At 41.0% G+C, this 21,406-nt stretch overlaps 1 protein-coding gene across 3 annotated transcripts; it reads left to right on the plus strand.

The window, feature by feature from the left end:
* The first annotated feature begins 46 nt into the window (after window positions 1-46).
* LOC136447507 (tRNA N(3)-methylcytidine methyltransferase METTL6-like) lies at window positions 47-13,729 on the plus strand. Of its 3 annotated transcripts, none has more exons than XM_066446501.1 (6): window positions 47-249; window positions 1,223-1,514; window positions 2,194-2,322; window positions 5,687-5,857; window positions 8,610-8,751; window positions 12,911-13,729. In XM_066446501.1, exons 2-6 carry the CDS (start codon window positions 1,254-1,256, stop codon window positions 13,141-13,143), a joined length of 936 nt encoding a protein of 311 aa, XP_066302598.1. In that variant the 5' UTR covers window positions 47-249; window positions 1,223-1,253; the 3' UTR covers window positions 13,144-13,729. The 3 variants fall into 3 exon arrangements, with proteins under 3 accessions (XP_066302598.1, XP_066302599.1, XP_066302600.1); XM_066446502.1 differs by having other exon boundaries at window positions 47-168; XM_066446503.1 differs by having other exon boundaries at window positions 48-153.
* Window positions 13,730-21,406: the final 7,677 nt, after the last annotated feature.

Below are 21,406 nucleotides of genomic sequence, written 5' to 3' on the forward strand. Positions count from 1 at the left end.
TTCATAATAAGCTCCCTTCAGAACAGTGTGTTGGTCTAAGGATCAAAGTTCGCAAAATGGCGGTAATTTAGAGGAAGTGATCATCTTTCGCACACATTTCTGAGAATTATGCTTCTTCCGCTTCTTCCCGGTGAAATATCGGTACTCTATATGGTATGGTGACATAAGGTTTGTCTCTTTCTGTCTCCACCTTGAAGTAGCCCTGTAAGGAACTTGCTCTGGGGATGCATACATGGCATACATTCTCTGGTACGTAGCATACGTTACACATGCGTCCATCCTTGGTCCATCCTACGAAACGTAACGTTACCATCACCTTTAGCGTCTACGTCTTCAGTAAAAGTATTTACGGCAGCGTCAATGTAAAACGATGTTATTGCTGCTATGTTTTCAGCCATTCCAATTCAATTCTTGTTTTTGAATTGATATTAATCAGGATTTAATTTATCAGATATCAAGTTTGGTCGATTGACCTCTGACCTCTTACTAGATTCTAACTTTTTTTCCAAATATCTTAGGACCAGCTGTTCACATGGTTATTTGTTACTGTAGCATTGGTCTCTCTTTTGTCATCTTTTGTATGATATCATTTTTATACTACTCTATTTTAATTCTACTCTACTCTACTCTACTCTACTCTACTCTACTCTACTCTACTCTACTCTACTCTACTCTACTCTACTCTACTCTTATACCGTTAATGTACTCTGGAGGTGTTGGCCTTGTAGTTGTAAAGGATGCATCGATCTTGTTGCCAACACCTCTCAGATTTCATTCTGTGAAGGTTAATAAATAAATAAATTTGACACCCCCTAACCCTAATCCTTTACATTATAGGGGTATTGGAATGTAGGGGGTGTCGGAACATAGGACTGTCCCCATGAATTCATACCACCCTATACAAATTTATTTACAATTTATCAAATTCAGTCATTCTACCTCTAGTATATGTTAAGTGTTAATGTCAAGTTGTTGGCAGTTAACGTTACATAATTTTTTGATAAACATATACTTTGACCCCCTTGGGTTTCCACTGACGAGTGTGCAACAATAAAATTGTGTAGGAGTTAAGTCATTGCTTTTGAATAAAGCGTTAGATAGCAATGGGAACTAGACATTTAACATCTTGCCTCTGGTAAAATTGATACCTTTTTTTACTATCAATATTTTTTGGTATCTTTTTTTTTTCTCATTTGTTTGCAAATTTTATTATATCTTCCAGCGACAAGAATTAGCGCTGCCATTTATGTGTAATGGAAGATTCCAGTACTCCAACGTTTATGGAGGTCCCATTCCAGAAGAAAGACAGTGTCCACCCCAGGACACTGACAGATGAGGACAGGGACAGGTTAAAGAAGCAGGACGACAAGATAGTATCAGACTTTAAGCAGCAGAAGCTGGAGAAGGAAGCCCAGAGAAACTGGGACCTGTTCTACAAAAGGAACTCCACAAACTTCTTTAAGGATCGCCACTGGACGGCCAGAGAGTTTGCGGAACTAGCAAACAGTCAGAAGGTACATGTAATGTGAAAAAAGTTTAAATACATAAGGGGTGTCCACTTTAGGCTTTATAGAAAAGGCTGGGTTGTCCACCAGGCCTGGCTACCCTGCCAGGCTACCCTTTCTAGATATGGGCCCCAAGAGTATTCCTGGTTGTTCAGCCTCCAAATTTATCCCTCATAGCTTTCTTTCAGATTCCTGATTTTCATCAGTGTCATTAAGCAACTAAACTGCTACATTTAGAGAGGCTATCAGTATAGGTGTAGACAGTTGTTGCTTATTGAAATAAACTTATGAGACTAAAGAAAAATAAAAGTCAAATTGTAACACTACCTTTATAGGCACACAACAACAACAACAGCAGCTGGTTATCATCATATATACTGTAATTTTTGACATTTTGTTGGTGCAGTGGTTTTATCATTTATGTTCACATTTTTTGCACTGTTGTGAACTTGAAAACGACAGATTTAATTGTCTCCTTACCGCAAAAGTAAATCACTGCAAACTTAAATGCATTTACAGTATTTCTTTTAAGTACTTGTCATACCTTTCACCAGACATAGCCTAGAGGGTTGGCAATCAGGTGACTTTCTAGTCTAGCAAGTGTTCATGTTTTTGGACAAAACTCTGATACAAGTAAAGATGCCCCTGTAGTTTCTTGATGAAGACAACTTGTTTTTGTTTTTTCCAGGATGCTCCTTTAGTTCTGCTGGAAGCTGGCTGTGGGGTGGGCAACTTTCTCTTCCCTTTACTGCAGGAGAATCCTTCTCTGTTCATCCATGCCTGTGACTTCTCACCCAGAGCTGTGCAGTTTGTCAAGGTAGTTATCACGATGCAAAGTCAACTCTGTTGAACATGGAACCATCTTTCTACTTATTTAGGCCACAGCAAGTGAATTTTATGGATGACATCTGTGCGCATTGATTTTCGCCCAATTTTGAGAAAAATGACAATTTGGCATGGACCAACATGACAAGAAAATACAGAAAATTGGAAGATGTTTCGTAAAATGTTGTCTGTTGTAGTATCACAAAACGTCTTGCATGCTGTAACACTAACTGTGATAGCCTCAAGTTGTTAATGTGCTTTGAATGCAATTCAATTCCTGTTACAACATTTATACTCTCTATATTGAAAATTCAGGCATCTTGTTTTTTTGCCCATCTCATTTTTTATTTCATGCTCTTGCATTGAATTTGGAGTCTGCAGAAGATGTCATTCATCAAATTAACTTGCTGAGACCTAATTGTAAAAATAGTAAAGTTTAGACTGTTTATATTCTTCATGCTGGGTTGGTACAAATTGAAAGGGCCCACACACAGTGGACTCTGTATTGTTACTAGTTCCAACGACAACAGTTTAAATTGAGTTTTGACTTTACACAAATAACAAGCATCCTGTCCCCTAAAGAGAGGGAGTTTCATCACAGTTTCAAAACTGTACAGAAAAACATTACTCATTGATGTAATAAATGTTGCCAGTTACTAAATTATTGGCCACTTATGAAATATGATTGCTATTCAATAGGCTGCTTCATGCTACCACAATGCAGCATATTTACTTCATAACCTATGCTAATAACTGTCAATGTCTGTTGTCTCTTCACAATTATTATATTAATGCACCCACTTTCATAGTCACCAGTATTAGTTAACCTTCTCCCTGCTGCCTAACTCTGACCAATGGGGAATTGGGTGCCAAACAGCTACTTCAGTGTGCTAAAGGTTAAATTTGAAATAAACATGTTGACGCAAATGAGTAAAGATTTTTCTATCTGCATTTGCCTACACTGACTCACAACTGCCGTAACAATCATTATAGACATCATTGACACACTTAGCCGTTGTGTTGACCCCCAAGGTTTGCGACTTTGATAAATTGAAGCCTTAAAACAAAGGCTCAAACTTCAAAGCGGTCCTCCTGCGCTATTGGAGTCAGGTAACGGGTTGTAATTATGTTTTCAAGTGACCTGTATTACGTTTGTGTAAACCAGGTCTCCAGACTCACAAAAGAGCTTACCGCCTGTAATATTGATATCACAGAAACAAGATTAAAATATTCTTATTTACGGGCCCAGAATGGAAAATAGGAATATCCAATTATCTCGTTGAAAGTTGATACTAATCGACTCGACAATGTTTCAATCATATCATGAAAGGTCGAAGGTGAGAGCTTTTCTGCTTTAGGCTGGCAGGATGTAAGCTTATCTTTTGGTTGTATTACATATAGCATTGAAAATGTCATTTTTTATGTTCTTTCATTTGTGACAATGGATACATCATACATTGTACATGAATTTTCATCTTGGTGTGTAGGTTCTAACTCTAACCAACCTCTTTAGGTTTAAACTGTATATACTCCTCTATGTGTATGTTCCCTAATCAATGTAGTCCCCCACCCCATTTTCTGTCATGCCTTTTCCTATCTGATACATTGTATTTTTTTTTCAATAATTTTCTTTAGCTAGGGACTACAGCATCAGCTTATGTACTAATGTTTCTGTGCTGTAGATAGATTGTAGTGACAATACTGCCTGACATCTAGCTTCAGAGGACCGCCCTCCCATTGCTTGTGTATTAAGAACCAATTGAACCTACTTATTTTTACCCCTGCAAAGGCCAAGTTTGCCTCAGCTTGATATTTGAAGTCTGAGACATTCTTGGCCGCTGATTGAAAAGTTTCTAGGGCCAACTTGGCTTCTTATGAGGAATTCAACATTTCAGCTGGTTTCTGCAAGTTGAGTTTAAGAAGAGAAAAAAATTAGTTTTGAAGCAAGGCCAAGGGTTCTGATATCAAAGTAGCCCGGCGGTGGCTCAAGTTTACCAGGCAAGGTCATTCCAAGGTTATTTGAAGGTTAACAGAAACAGACCTGATACAGTATGACTTCTGACAAGGTTCGGGGCGTGCCCTGAAGATATCGGCTTAGTTATTAAATACCAATTGATCCCACTTAATAGTAATTGCAATTTTGAGTAGACATTAGACGCTATGTGACAACAAAGGTCTAACCTAATTTTATGGAGTACGTTTGTTTGACAAGTAACCGAAAACAATTCTAATCCAGTTAGAAGATGTTTACCTACCAGAACCATTTAGTAAGCCAGCTTTCATATTGTGTTTCCTGCTAATGATAAAGCGAAATTCTGTTTGTGTCTTGCTAAGAAAAAGCTGTCAACATTAATTGTTTGCTTGGGACAGTTTTAAACATTGAAAACAATGTGAAACATTAACTTCATCAATTAATCAAGGTTCAAACAAACAAAGATTCTAAAAAAGTTTCCATGCTAGAACCAAAACTAGACAGGTTTAGATACTGAGTCATTTTGAGGGTCCTTGGATATTCTGAACTCTCCTAAGTAATATAATAAGTCAGCTTTGCCTCGCTTAGAAATATGCATACACTTTTTGTTTCATAGCTTTGAAAATCATTATTTTCATATACATGTATGTAGGTATGAGAATATGACATATGACACATGAACACACATGCATCGTATCATCAAAGATTAGTTAATATAGGTGAAAGGAGAACCATGCATATAGGGCAATCCCTGGACATGTGTATAACATTGGGAGTAAATGGACCAGTTCTATGTGTATGTTACAAACCAAATGAACCCAGTAGTTCAACAAACAACAGGTACAATCAGGGTAGGGTTGCAGGGTTACCTTAGTCCTGATGACTTACAGGTGTTCAGGAAATATGACATGCCTAAGATTAGGGTACCATCGCTAGTTCTCATTGAAGGTTATGATACATGGTAGTTATTAGAAAATGTAGAAAAAGTTGAAAGCCATCATGATAAAAAAGGTAATATCTATTAAAATAATTCCACCAGCGTACATATTGCTACTGCCACCCTGAAAAGATACATCCAAACACATCTTAAACCTAACGTCCCCCCTATAATGCACCCCTAGTATATCTAAACTGTGCATACCTGAGAGAGCTGCACTGGAGACCTCTCAAACCTCTTCAAATTGGCTGATTTATGTAACCCGGTGGATTAATGTTAATGAATGTTAACATAAAGGTATGACTAAGTTGTATCCTCGGCAAAATAGGAAAGGCAAAATACTATCTTGCCTATTTTGTTTTGTATGTCAAGATAACAACATGATGCAAGATATCAAAGAGTATGTTGCTGTGACGTTTTGTCTGATTTCTTCCCAACTGTACGCAGGACAATCCTCGGTGCGCACCAGACCGCTGCAACGCTTTCCAGTGTGACCTGACGAAGGACGACCTCCGAGCCAACGTGCCTGCCGCCAGTGTGGACATGGCTACGCTGATTTTCGTCCTGAGTGCTCTACATCCTGACACAATGCCAAGAGCACTGGAGAATATTCATAGGGTGGGTACTTTAAACTCACACGATAGACACAAAACTCAATTTTCAAGTCTGCATTGTGTCTTTCCCCTAATCTATAGCAGATCTATTGGTGGCAATGACAGTATCCAAAGGGCAAAAGCAGCATTATTGGCCTTTGGATACTGTCATTGCCAACGATAGATCTGCTTGGAGATTATTTTTCCCCCTTCAAATGAGAAATCCCAATCATGGCCAATGATTTTTACTGAGATGCTGAGATGGTCTTTGATAAGCAGTGATGCACTGTAAGCCTCCATGGCAGGCTTCAGGCAAAATGTTCATGTTTGGAAATACAGTACAGTCACCAGAAAGTGCTGTGTAATCATCATCAGCAGAAAAATCCTGCAATGTCAAAATACTCCCTGAAGCCTGTTGTGGAGACACTGAAAACTGGGATTAACTAGCCTGAGTACCATCCTCCATAGTGACCGCTGGCTCAATGCTTTTTGCTTGCTAACCACGATGGTTAGTAAGTGAAAAGCATTGAGCCAGCGGTTACTATGGAGGTTGGTACTCAGGCTAACCACAAAAAGCGTTGAGCCAGCGGTCACTACGGAGGATGGTACTCAGGCTAGATCTTAACAGTGGAGTATGCACAAGTTATTCCCTGCATTGTACATTGATAAATGATTTGGGTTCTTTTTTCAAGAATGGAAAAATGGAATGAGTTGATATTTGTCAGGATTGGTAAGAATGTCCAAATTTTCTTTTTTTTCCACCAGAGTGTGTGTGCACCCAATCCACAATAAGTTGATAATTGATTTGTTAACAAGACCCTTTTAATTGTTACACTACTAAAAACACAGGATGTAAGATTTAATCTGTTGTTCACCACTGGTCAGCTGCAAAAGCAAATGGTCTGACTTCTAAGTAGATTAACTACTAATCCTTAGCAGGATTATGAGATTAATTATGTAGTGGTCTTATAATCCAATTAAGTAAAAGCAGAAATCCTATCTTCATGCTTTAATGAAAAACTTTTTTTGTGTGATTTAGGCACCATGTAGTTTAATCCTTAATTCAATAACCACAGGTATTTCTTATAACTTAAGTAGGACCACCAAAGTGATGAAAAACATGCCATTCACTGAATTTAGACAAACTCATAAAAGTATGACAAAGTGTTGTGGATGTAGGGAATGAAGCAAAGAAAAGTAGAATTTGCTGGTAGGGGTAGGTAAGGTAGGGTAGAGTTTTAAAGATTTTTTTAAAAGTGGCATTCCCCACAAGTATCAACAAGTAGTAATTCAGTGTTCCAAACTTTTTATGAATGAATGAAAGATCTGTATTGTAGTGTATGCCCTTGCAATCTTAGTACAGGTCATGGTGATATAGCAGTTACATTGAAATTTATGCCTTGTCATTAAAACATTGTGGAAAACAAGAAATTTTGTTTATACAAGGACTGGCAGTTGACCCTACAGTGAAATGTTCGACTTCTCTGAAAGATTTTATCCAACCGAGAAATTATGTGGGATGCCAGAAAGTCAATTATGGTCCCTGCAGGCTGCTGCCACTATAATTGGCTTCTCGGCAGAAATCGTTAGTTTAACACCCAGTCCCTCTCACCTGTCAAGTTTCAAACAGTAGGGCCGGGTGGGGGGCTTTGTTTGGGTACTGTTAACTGTCATCTGTCAGAAAGGTGTAGGAACAGCCATCAACAACACAATAGTGGGGAAGGTGTTTACCTTGACCTTGAAGTACTAATCATTTTCACTGTCAATGTGACATAAACATTTGTATCTCTTTGATATAGATTTTGTGTTAAGTCGTCAGAATTAAATTGTGTAAAAGCCTTGTTTATTGTCACCATCTTTAACTAAAATGTTTATAGACTGAAAAATGTGTTACAGTATGCTTTTGTATTCAAGTTCACTTTCTAGAAACAATGTTGAAGTTTTATGAATTCCTCTTTTTAATACCTTCAATATCATTTGAACTGAACCTTTCTTTTAAACTAAGTTATGGACAAAGAAGGTGAGAAGTTTAAAAAGTGTAAATAAAAAAGGTTGCAAACAGAAGTGAAAGTCTTAAGTAAGAGAAAGTGATTAATTGGTACATGGGGACGTTAATCTCAAGAAAAGGAAGTCAACATCTCTGACACCTCTGGTTGCTATGGTGAGGTGATGCCTTCCCAGCATGACGTGGGGCAGGCTGATGAACTTACCCTGCTGTTCCCTTAATTAACCGGCCCTCCCCCGTACGCACCTGCACAATCCAATCTGCACCGTCCAATCTAACTGGCAGGTTAACTGCATGCACTACCAATCAGTCTGTGTACGGACATAACCACCTGCACAACCCTCAATTTATAACACTGACTGTTGAACGGTACGAAAATAGAAAGTCAGCAAGATTTTGGTGAGCTACATGCTGTGCAAATCGGTCTAAGATGATTGGCTACTTTTACACTGATCTTTTGCATACTGAACAGAAATAAACTTTGTTTACATGATCAGAGCCCCTTTCTACTTGGTTATGTCCTGACACCCCTATGATCCGACATTACCTAACCTAACCTTACCGGGTAACTTTAATAGAAGTCTTGGACTTAGAATGTAGGGGTGTCGGAACATAGGGCTCCCCTTTTACTTTTACATGTATTTCTAGTGGTGAGTTTATTACTTTGATTTACTGATAATGATCACGCTTTCCACAAATAATGACATTTTTACCACCAGTATTTATTCTACCCTGACATGAAATGTTTATAAAACCTCCTGTTTCTGTGCAGGTTCTGAAGCCAGGTGGCTGCGTGTTGTTCCGCGACTACGGCTTGTACGACCACGCCATGTTCAGGTTCGCCCCAGGACACAAGCTGGCCGACAGTTTCTATGTCCGCCAAGATGGCACCAGAGCATACTACTTTTCCACAGGTAGGTTAGGGTACTAAGCGAAGAAAAAAGGGCAATGTATTATGTAGACCATATTTAAGAGAAAACATGATTAAGCCAAATGTATGCCTAAAGTAAAAAGACAAAACTGCAATATTGTTGGGTTTGTATTGCTTACATGCTGTATGTTACATTGTAGTCAAAACAGTTGATTTGCATACATTATTAGCATTTTCTGCCGTCTATGCTGTAGAAGATATTTTGTCCTAAATTTTCCATTTATTGGTCTATGCGATATTACAATTCTTTTAGGTAGGAGATTCCCACCAGGTAGCTAAAGAAGGCTACCCCAGTCTCTTTACTGAGACCATTCGCTTATTTTCCTCCATTTCTGTATCTGTATCAGTACAGCCGGTATAACTGTCCTTAGTGTAGCAGGTATCAGCTTTACAGGCATGTGGCACAACAGCAGCTGGTTATATTACACTGAACGACTTCTCACACCCAACCTTTGCACATACAACTTTAAGTATTGTATAAAGCTATTGAGTGAGGATGCCCTTGCTGCAACGAGTTCCACTCTACAGTTGTTCTAGGAAAAAGCAAATTTTGGAGCACGTCAAGTCTTGGGTGTGTGATAACTTTGATACTTGAATGCATTTTTACACACTGTTCACAGTTTGCTCCAAGTTCAGTCCAGCTCTGTAAAATGGACATTCCGGGCTGTGGTATGGGTCCACTTGGGGTTGTAGTAAATGTGTAAACTTCGCACCTTCAGCTTGTAGACTTCCTGGCACCCCAGTTTCCTCTGATGTGCCGCCCTTGCTCGCCAATATTTGGGAACTGTTCCACAGGATTTGATGTGGACTGCAAAATGATGGGTACATACAGCTGAAGGGATGGGCCTCAGGAAGGGAAAACCTTGTTTTTCAAGCCAACACTATCAAACAACACTATCCAGTTCCTCTTGTTTGCTGATTGTGTGGTGAACTACATGGGTAATTTAGAAAGAGTAATCTAAAATGAAAAACACCATCTAAAGAAAATTTCTAGTGAATCCGCTAACAGCAGAGTTTAACTCTTGATCCAAAGTATTTTCTCCAGCAAGTAGTGTGTAAAAGTGTTACTGAAAATGTCTATGGAAAGGCAGCAAGGAGAAGGAGGTATAAGTTACTGACACGTAGAGGATCCATCCCCTTAAATGAGGATGGACAGTCTGTAGAAATGATGGTTGTTATACTGTAGCTTCGCCTGTTTTTCCCACAGAATCTGCTCGGTGTACTCAAGAAAAGGTGCATGAGTACAGAACTTTCAGGGAACAAATCAGTAGAGAAACGATACACTGATTTCCATAATCTTTAACCTCACCTAACCCCTTTCTGAAACTTCAAAGTGTTGCCCCTTTTGACAGCCAACATAGGATGGCTTCACGCAAACAAGTGAGGTTACTCAAGGGCATAATAAGCTGCACCTCAAACTGAAGGCTTCCTGTCTTCAATATTTTGGCAATTTTCTGATATGTTTGACAGAGGGAGGAGAACCCATAGTAGTCTGACACCACTGTATTGTTTGCAGCCAGTAAACGTAATGGTGAAAGCCAGCAATGTAAAACTTTGTGTGCATGAGACACAATGTTTAAACCTTTTATTCTTCAATTTTGTAACAAACTAGACGTGAATTTAATTAAAATTGAACATGTTTTCCAAAATTTTTCTCCCTTTTGGCTTTCATTTAGGTTTTCTATTGGCGAAAAGGTTGTGAACACAAATCAACAACACTAGTACTGGTCCGGTCTATAGATAAAAAAGAATGATTCTTTTGTTTTTCCTTATCTCATGAAAACTTTTTTATGATGAGAAAAGAAAAAGAAAATGTCCACGAAAGGGTATATTCACACTTGCAGTGAAGTTCACAGCATAAAGGCCAACTGTCTTTAACATTGTTTACATATTAAACCTGAAATGTCCTCAGCTGCAGTTTCAGTAACTTCCCTTCTGACACATGTTTACACAGTTGTATCTATAGGTCAGTTGGACACAGCTCGCTACAGTAACAAGTCTCAATATTTGTGGTACGGGCAGGATGAAAGGGAAAGTGGAGACGGTATGTCTGGGACGGGAGGTGACACTTCCTCTGTTGACTGCCAGGAAACTTTGCGACGTGTAAAGTTGTAGGAGGAAACAGGGCCAAGCCTGTTAAATGTGCAACCAATGCTTCTTTAGGCCCCCATTCCACTAGACGGCGATTGCGCTGAGACCTCGCTGAGGCCTCTTTGAGACATAAATTGGATTTGTGTAACCCTTGACTTCACAGTTGGAATATCATGTAAAATGTACAAGAATGACTGAAAAGACAACAAAACACACAAAGCGTTAAAGAGTTTTTTTGGGGGGCCATGCAATTTGTTGAGCGCTTTGTCAAATTCTAGGTCTCGCCCTAGTGCAATGGGGGGGTTTCCTGTACCATTTTTGTATCTTCCAGGATTTTATCATACATGTTGTATTCTAATTAGTAAAACGTCATAAAGATACATTTTTTTAGTTGGGACAGACATGCCTGATAGGTCAAACCTATGGTGTGGGGATACAAGGATGTAGTAAAGAAAGGAGATTCTCAATACTTCGGTGTTAGGAACTTTTCCTCCTTAAAGTTTACAGATGAATTGCACTTATATTCAAAACTAACAAGTTTAGGTACCTTATACAACTGTGACATTAAAAATGTATTGTGAGATCTGAAAGCTGTTATGGCCTATTGTCCTATATTTCGTGATAGTTCAGCATCCTCCTTTAGCCGATCATACAAAGAGGGCCTTTAAGAGGCTTCAGGCAAGTGTAACTTCTTTACCTCAGACCTCAGACTGACCGACTCCCAGTACCCTTTGGTCGGCCGACAAGAGCCAATATTGACAGATTGTAACAAGTGCATCGCTACATCTGAGCACACAGTGGGTGAGATAGACAAGCAGTTCAGAATGTTTCAGTCCTCTACAACTCTTTACTCTCCTGTGGTTGACAGTTTAACTTGATGTGTAGTAATAGGGTCGGGGTTATGCTAGTGCGGGCCACAGAAGTAAAGACATATTTCTTTTCAGTTACTTTTCTCATGAAAACAGACTATTGCAGACATGTACAGTTTTCAATTCTTACTCTCCAAGCAAAGGCAAGCTGGGTCTGGCTGGTTTTTGAAGTGTTTTAGGTGTTTTTGTTGGGCTTTCTTTTTAAAACGCCTAAAAACATGTCAAAAACCAACCGGAGTCAAACCTCGGCTTGGAGAGTATTCAATTCTTAAAATACTGCAGAATAATGTTAATTAGGAGGAGAAATTACCAAATAACTGAGCAAACAGGTTAACGGTTACTGTACAACAGCAAAGATGTACTGGTACTTTGACAAGTTCAGTGTTGACTTGAAGTCATATGAAAAGAATTAATGACCCAACCCAAGTGACAAGTAACTGTGCAAGGTCATGCGAGATCCACACTGTTGATCGGTGGCTTCATGTTTACTTGTGAATGTCAGTGCTTTGAAACTATGATGTTTTGATACTTTGAAATGAAGTATGCTCTGTTTACTGGGGTGACAGCGTGTGTTGAGTCATTTCGGAACATCAGACAGTAGCAGGACAATGGCAAACCCTCTCAGTAAGCCGGAAGGTGATTGGTGTGGTTTTGTGGGGACTTGTATCCTTTTCTTGTTGTTTACTTGACAGTGTTGTTTTGCTGTATGTGTAAGCATCTGCAGCAGGATTGAGTGGGAGAAATGATGGAGCTGGCTACTGGTCAGAAATGGAGACTGTCAAACTTGATGTTAGATTATCACTTGTAGTTTAGATTCTTTGGTGTCCAGTGGTTTATCAATCTGCCAGGTGCTTTTGGAGCAGAAGGTTGAGGGTTCAAATCCTGACCTGTTGTTGCTCACCTAACTTCGATGGTATTTCTATTGGAAGGTTTGCAGTCCTCTTGGGCCACTTTGTGATAGCTGCAAAAGTATGTGCAAACTGTGACACACAACTTGCACTCACCAATTTGATACAATATCATTTCGCGATTTTCTGGTTATGCAATTCATATTAAAACCCTATCCTCGTGAACGTCATATCCTCAACCAATCATTTCTAAAGAAACATCTTAATGCCTCTAGTATGTTTTGAAATTGAATGGCCTGCACATCAATTTTGGTCTTGATTTTTTGTTTTACAGATGAACTTGCTAAGTTGTTCACGGCTGCAGGTTTCTCTGTGGTGAGCAATGAGTATGTCTTGAGGGAAACTGTGAACAAGAAGGAAGGACTGTGTGTGCCCAGGGTGTTCGTACAGGGCAAATTTGTGAAGAAGACACAAACAGGACAGAACCATGAAATACCTGGCACTGAACAGGATGAGAACAGGACATCCAGTGTTGATGATACAGAAGAGCACAGTTGCAATACATAATCTCCAAGCAGATGCAAGGTTTGGCTCAGTGCTTTGCGCATGTTTTGAGGCATTTTTTTTACGTCTTTCTACTAGTCAGTGTTTTTACCTCTTTGCTTTCCTCCTAGCCTAGCCTGAGTGTCATCCTATAGTTCCAGGGCTCCCATACTCCCTTCACGTAGAAGAGAGAGTATGGGAGCCCTGGAACTATCTAGGATGACACTCAGGCTACTCTTAGCCTGGGTGCCATCTTAGTTAGTTTACAGTTCTCCCATAGTTCCTTTCACAGACTTTTGTAAGAGAGGAGTATGGGAGCCCCGATAAACTAAGATGGTACCCAGGCAACCTCCCTCCCGCACTAGAAAGACATAGAAAATGCCTCAAAAACATGCATAAGATACTGAGCCGAATGCTACATCTGCTTGGAAAGAACAGGTTCAAGACAAGACAAGAAAGGAACATGAAGAGACAAGGAAAAACACAGAACAAGATATGCAGGAAAAAAGCAATTCTTCAAGAACTGATGTGCTCTTTTGCATTCAGTATACAAGATGATCAGGTAAAACAAATCATTATGAGTAAAAAATAAAATGATGTTATTGTTTCACAGTTCTTGTTCTGGTTATGATTCTGGTTCAGGTTCTGGTTCAGTTATCAATGGTAAGATAATTCCTACAAAGCCTATCGTTCACAGTCAGTGACCTTTATGTACTGTCAAAAACTCATTCTATTTGATAAACTAGATAGGACTTGGTGAGTAAAAACTGCCAAGGCTGTATAGTTTATACCCCCATAAGATTCAGAAGCTTTCAATCTGCAGTTTCAAAGGAAGCTACAGTTTGAAACGAGACTGTTGTGGGTATTTTATATCACAATGGTTAAGAATCCTTCATAATGATACCCAGAAAACACCTGCAAACAAACAAACAAATAGACAAGCAAGCTGGCCCAAGCGGGATGTTCTTACCAAGTGGCTAAATGCTCTCTCACTGGTTCATGCACGCACGAAACTATGAATGTAGATGGATTCTGCTATGGAATGCAGTTGTGTACAACTATGGATTGCATATGTGTACAACTGTGGAATGCAGTTGAGTACAGCTGTAAGGATAATGCATTTCAAGAAGTATGCACACCTGAAAGCAACTGTTAAGCTTCAGTCACTCCAGGAAGCTTCAAAATTATTGCAAATTTTGAAGCTCCTTAGTCATTCAGAAACTGACAGCTACACAACCTAGCTACTCAGTTGCTGGATGCACCTGCTGACATCTGGACAGCTGAAGTACAACTGTTTGCACCATGTACCAAGCAGCTACCACCTGTTGCACCACGTGCCGCTGCAGCAACTACGAACTTGCAGTGGTCGTGATTCTGACTTTAACTGACTTGAACAAATTCTATATTTCTATGAATCATAGAAATGTAGAATTTGTTCAAGTCAGTTCAAGTCAGAATCCCGACAAGATAAGCATTGTGATGAACGGAAGTATTTTTTCCATAGATCCCCCTCCCTCAGCCTTTGCTGTCATCAGACAGATCTAAATGCCATCTCTGGTTTCTGGGGTGACACAGGTCGCTTCCACAGCCACCGGGCGCTTCCTCCTCCCAGGTAAACATGCCCCTGAGGCCGCTACCGTTAAGCAGGGCTGTTTATTTGGACAACCACCGTGTTACATCCCACACATCACCGATGACCTTCTCCGAGCTGGCCGGGAAGAAGACATTTCTGACTGGTTCACTTGCCTTTCCGTCCTTGGTTGAGAGGGAGGGGACGTCTGTTGGTCGAAAACAAGTAAATCAACGTATTTTCATGTCTGAATACAGTCATTGCTCTTACAAAACCAACAGCGCGAAAATGGGGCTACAGATCGTTGCACTTAAAATGTTCATCGAACGAGTTAAATGTAGGACAGCCTTGGCCTTATCCAAAAGAAGCCGCTTGGTTTTCAACAAGGAGGTCTTGTTTTTAGTGAACACAAAATGTATACACTACTTCGAACTGACTCAAATATTGTACAACTTCAACGTAAAACTATTGCAAAATATCTACATTGATGTTGTCACTGACGTTGGCCATGGGAAAGAAGTGACAAAGCAGACAAGGATACTTTTACTATACGTACTCGGATGATCACTGAGTAAGTTATTCGTTGAAGACTGTTTCTTTTCTTTATACCGTTCAGCCATAACAGATGAGCGCTTATTGAAGAGATTTATGGACTTCTGACACGATTGCAATGCATCTCAACTCATCGCTGACGTTTTCATCCAAATCAAAAGTTCATCGGAGCGTGAGAAGAGAGTTTGCCTTCCTCTCCATCTTCGCGAGAACGTGATTCTTGCCGAAACTTGCCGCCGATATACGAGGAGGATCCTCGCGAACCGTTTGGCCTTCGCACCTGAATAAATGTGGCTGGGCCCGGGCCGCACGTCTGTGCTCTCCCGCGCGGGTCGCCGACGAGAGAATGTAAATAATTCCGCCTTTTACGGATGGGAAAGAATAAACGTTTCGTGTTACCCACATTAAGTGATCCTCTGCTTGCACTTTTGTTGGGGCGAAGTTCAACGCCAAGCGATTTTTGATGATGATTACTTCTCCAGCATTCTATTTCCAGCTATTAACCTATTTGTAAAGACGATGTTATTTATTGCCTTTGTAGCCCTCAAAGTTAGACTCCTTCTCAGCTTTCTAATTTTATCTGCTGTCTCTGTAGAGAATGTTTTTTGTTCTAAGATTGATGCGAATTGACGAGAGATGGTGCTTCTTCTTCCAACTGGAGCGGCCGGCGCACGTTGGCTCAGCGTCCCGCCTGCACCTGTATAAATGTACGCTGGCCTCAAAGGGACATTTGTTTGATTTGAGAAGCCTAATTACTTTGACCTCCGCCACGAAAGAACATTGCCAATCGTGCTGGCGATATTGCTTGACGTTTGTGATAGTATATCTGGAAAAGTAACATCTTTGACAGTAGCGTCGGTCCGGAAGAATACTTTAGTGCGCAGGTAGTAAAATAGTCCCCAGAAGTATGTTCTTCAACATCACCATTAAGGCGTCCTCTTTCTTTACATTCTCAATTGCGTTATCCATCTATTCTTAAGTCTCTTTCTCCTCTCCCCTTCCCTCTCTCTCTCTCTCCCTCTCTCTTTCTCTCCCTCTCTCTCTCTAATTTAGGACTCAAATATGATGACTTTTCACTGAAAGTAACTTGCGGCCGTCGCTTAGCAACGGACGTGAGTCTGCCACACACGACGTCGCACCTGCAAAACCCATTCTCCCGCCCTGACAAACAAACGGTCGGCACACACGGCCTCACTCCGCGTCATGATTGTTGACTCTGGGCTGGAAGTGGACGTCATCTGCACGTCTTGTAGGTCAGATGAAGTGAAGAAGCCACCCCACTCTCTAACGGGAGGATGCAAGTAAAACGGAACAGCCAACACTATGGAAGTCTGTTCTTCGTCAGTTTACTAAGTTGTGATGTTATTATGTAACTCCTGTGGTGTGGTTATCTTCAATGATAAAGTTCTCTGTCCATCCCATTTTTCTGCCACGCAATCATCAAAAGAAAAACGGGACCGCTCGACTGAAAAACGGTCGGTTTTTCATTGTAACATCTGCTTGGAGTTTAGCCGTGTGGGCGTGTTAGGGTATCAAAGTAAACGTTTTTTTGTCTAATCGTTGGTAATGACAAATCGTCTATTCCCTCTACATCATCCATATATACCAAATATTCCATCAGTTATCTGGTATATACACGCACCTTTGTAGGCTTGACATTGATACATGGATTATGATAGACTACAATGGTTGCCGCCTGACGTGTTATTGTTGTTATAAATTTGGGGATTAGTATCAAACTTTGCACTTTTGCCCTTCCTCTCGCTAATCTCGGTCTGTCTCGGGAACATTAAGACTACCGCCCCCTCCTCTTCAACGTCACGGTTATCGGCGTGGAAGTCTTTGAGATCGAACATGACCGTGGACGTGGACACCGGGTAAACACCGTTAGCTGCAATCTCTACTCGTGGGTTTCTTATCGGGTAACGAGACAAGGTAAAGTGAACGGCCGTCAGATTTGTTGTAGGGTCATGGTCAGTGTTAATGTTGTCTTTCTTCTTCATCGCCCACTGAATGGAAAGCAATTTTGCGGCACGCCCTTCAGATTATTTGTCATGTTGTAAAATGTCCCCTCAGAAGGAATACAATTAACTTGAAAAAAAGGTTACCCTTGAGGGAAAATATTTGTGAAGTCGGTCGGTAAGTTCTGTAACCCCGCGCACAGGAAGCAGGCGACATTGTTTGCCTGCAAATTGTGTGTCAACAAAGGACTTCCTCTGAAGAGGGGGTGTAATTTTTCTGCCGCGCGTGTTGGGGAGGAGCAGCGAAAAAGACCACAGTTTGGCACAAATTATCTGCAAACACGTCCTCACACCCACGTTGTCAGCTCAGGGGGGGTTGGTGAGCCACGCCCTTGAGCAACTACACGTAGCTAGATTTAGCAGAGATTACTTGTATTCCAGTAAAACTTGAGGTTGAAAAAGTCACCGGCCATACCGCTTTTTAAAAAACCCTGCCTTTTCCCTCTATCCTATCTGATATCCCTCCTCTTTCTATTCTTCTTTCTGTCCCCATCGCTTTCCCCAGACATTTTTTCCTTGATAATATGACAATTATAGAATTTGATAACGTCACATTTTTGAGTCGGCTGGGTGGGGGTTCCAGGAATTACTTGAAGCTCGCTAAAATTCCTGTGTCAAGCGTCAACAGTAGAAATATTCATGAAGTATTTATAGCAAAAATATCTGTAGGCGTGGATAAAATGCCGTTTATGACATTATCACAGGACCACCCATCGCCAGTTATCTTCTATGATAGATAATAAAACTCCCATCGGTCCAACATGACTCTTCAGCACATCCCAGTGATTCGGACAATTTCAGTAGATCTATGAAAGGAACTTTGTAGGAAAGGTTGCTGGGCGGTTTCGAAAAGACATCACCAGCTGCGACGTAGGAGTATGACTCGGACGCCTGACAAAAGTTATTTTTACCTGACGGTTAAATTAACAGAAACATAGAGAACAGTAGACAGGAAGTTGTACGAATTAGAATATATCATGGGAAAAAAGACATAAAGGTGTGTGATATTCTGGACCGATGTAATAAACAGAACAATCCCACATTTCTGCAACTATAGTAGTTGCCTCTCAATGTATCTAGAAATCATAATGTGGGCGAGAAAAAAATGCAGAAAAAGATGATATCAAATTTTCCCGAAACAGCTGACTCATTTCTGCGATGATTGACTCTGTCGGCACTTAAAAGGAATGAGGGGAACGTTAGGCCCGCTCTGGTGTTCTTCAAACCGCGGGGGGAATGTTCGCTAAAATTCCACCTTGACGGGCCCTTCCGAACCTCTTACCACAAACACTATACTCACGCATAAGTCCTTCAACAACCGGAAAAATGTTAAAGAGCTCATTTTTGGTAACAATGTACTTTCTCGAAGAGTTCGAAAGCGACAGCCCGTTTGTATCACTCAATGCTGGGGGACGGCAGAGACAAAGACGCCTGTTCTATTTCAGGAAATTTGATTTAACATCCAAGATAAGTCTTGTCACCAGCAAGGACGTGAGACCCACAGTTTCCAGTCGACAAGGAAACTGAGGTGTCTGAGGGTTCAGGCTATACGCAGGTGTGACGACGTACTTTAATAGTGTATAACAGATTTGCGTCTATTTTCAACCTCCTTGGTACAATATATTATTCTCAGCAAGAGAATTCATATTGGATCATATTGATGTTGATGATCTTTGACTTTGGTATACAAGAGAAGTACGTTGGTCTCCCAGTGAGAAACAAAGAACGTTTATTTCATTCCACGGTGTTCATTCACCATGTTGAAACTCAAGATATTGCCTTTTTATGTGGACCGCATAGCCATCGCACCTCATGGTCAGGTATTTACAGGTACGTCTGAAACAATGGTATACCTAACCATGCAAACACAGCTAGCTGCAGGAGGCGTTACGTAGACTGCCAAGCCGCAGGAACCAGCCCCAATTGCCTGCCGTCAGCTGCCCATTGCGTGCCGTCAGCTGAGCAGGAACCATCGCGGACAGCCGCACTTGTCCCAAGCACCACTTCTGTAAACACAGATAAGGAAATGACTCAATTTGTTCTGTGACGAAAAGCACGTTTCCACACCCAGCCGCGCAGTCGTTTTGTCACAAGCAATAAAGATCTGCAGTTGGGCCTGAAACAGTCCAGGCGTTGGACATGAGCCTCATAAAAGAACAGAACCTCAGCTTTGATCGACGAAGACTGGTACTCATATCTAAAACCCCGTGATGAACTTGTTATGCTATTGCATGCTGTGTCTGTCTAGATTTCTAAGAAGCACCGAGTTTTAGATTAGATAACTGTAAAAAGGCAATAACCAGGTACTAGGTGTAACTAAGTAGGATATTTTTACCAGCCGTCGCCGTTCTGTATAACTGCAACTACATGGATAACTACAGTCCTAGATTTTGGATGAAAAATTAAACAACAACAAAAACAAAACAGTGTACCTCTTGCCTAATAGTTGAATAAAAATTGAAACCTGAAAAAATACTCGGGAAACGACGACGATCGTATTCGACCGTAATTGTTTGGCGCATGGCACTGACTTGCAGCAATCGTGTTGTTCTTGTGGACCGTCGATGACTTCAAGGTTCTCAATAGCAACATGCAGAGAAAATCTGTGCTGGTCTTACTGATAACTTTGGAGATGGGTAGAATTAGAGCAAAAGACATTGCAGTGTCATCTTCGCCCGCACACCAAAGTTGTAGAAAAATTATTTTGTTTCAGCAATTTCATATTTTCATGGATTTTTCAATCAAAGTCTATGTCTTTTTATGACACTGTTATTCAAAGTATTTTGTCGGAAATGGTCTCAATGAACCACTTCATTTTTATTGCCCACACCGTCTGTTCTGTAAGTCACCGCTGTCGGCAATGTCTCCATATCACAAAGGCGAAGCGGACCTAATCCGGAATGTTATCTGTCCTCAGAATCTTCGCCAGGACTCACGAGATGCCCCCTTTACGGCTATTATCTGTCGGAGAATCTTCCTCGCCACGCACGCCATCTTAGCGGTGGTGATCGCTCAGCAAAAACGGCAGCAACCCCGCCGTTTTTGAGGAACATTTTGTACTCCTCAGGTGTCTAAGTTGTTTGTTGTTGCTGGCGTCTTCGAATACAAGGAGCTTTGCATGTAGTTTTGGTGGCTTTCGAACACTAATGACTAAAGAAAAAGGCAAAACTCGACCTTTCCAGTGTTGTCCCCATTAAATCCCACGTCAGCTAAACAGCGAACCTCGAGTTGCACCGTCTATCCATAGTTTACAACCTTTGCCCCCTTTTCCCAGACAAGGATTGGCAACTGACCGTCTTTAGGACCTTTATCAGTATATTTTCGGTAAATAGGTTAGAAAGGTTGTTCACTCGAACTTCTGAGATATGTCACTACTACTAGCCTGGATGCCAGACTGTTTCCAAGGCATACAAAGACCCAATCCTCGGCTTTAGGGCCAACATGCCTCAAAGAAAATTCTACAACCCTAAGACTCACTCAAAAGTAATGTCAAGCCTTTGACATATCGTTAGCCATCGTTATCTTCTTCACTGCTGTCCACGTTGCATTTTGCAAAATCACTGTCCTCTTCGCCTCAATTTCCTAACTTTCCAGTCGTCTTTAGCCTCCAATTTGAGAGTCGCCTTTCGGACATTTGACTCCCATCATCATTAGTGACTCCCATACCCAATAGACGTTCCCCCCGCCCAACACCACCCCTCCCGGCGGCAGGCCTCCGCCGACCCCCACCTGCGCGGTACCTAAAAAGACGGACCATGAAATGGTCCTGCTGATTCCTGGCGCCAAATCGTCTGTCTCCATGGGTAATACGACATTGATGTGGTTGCACACCGAGATAGCGTGTCAGGCTGTCAGACGGGCATTCTCAGAGGGCAGTTAATTGTAAAGTAATCTTTTCATTTCTTGGCAACATTTCTAATGCCGAAGTTACAGAACACAAACAAATGATGATGATTTGATGAAATGATCTACGATAGAATCGACGATAATCTCACTCATACCACGCATGTCATAGTGATCTTTCCTATTTGGTGGGTTATGACCATGAATAGCATCATCATGGCGCGCGCGTAACGATTTGGTGTTTGGCCCAGAACCCAGACTTTCCGCACCCCACCCAGGTGCATCATGATCAATATACACC

This window comes from Branchiostoma lanceolatum, chromosome 13 (assembly GCF_035083965.1).
Source record: "Branchiostoma lanceolatum isolate klBraLanc5 chromosome 13, klBraLanc5.hap2, whole genome shotgun sequence".
NCBI lineage: Eukaryota > Metazoa > Chordata > Leptocardii > Amphioxiformes > Branchiostomatidae > Branchiostoma > Branchiostoma lanceolatum.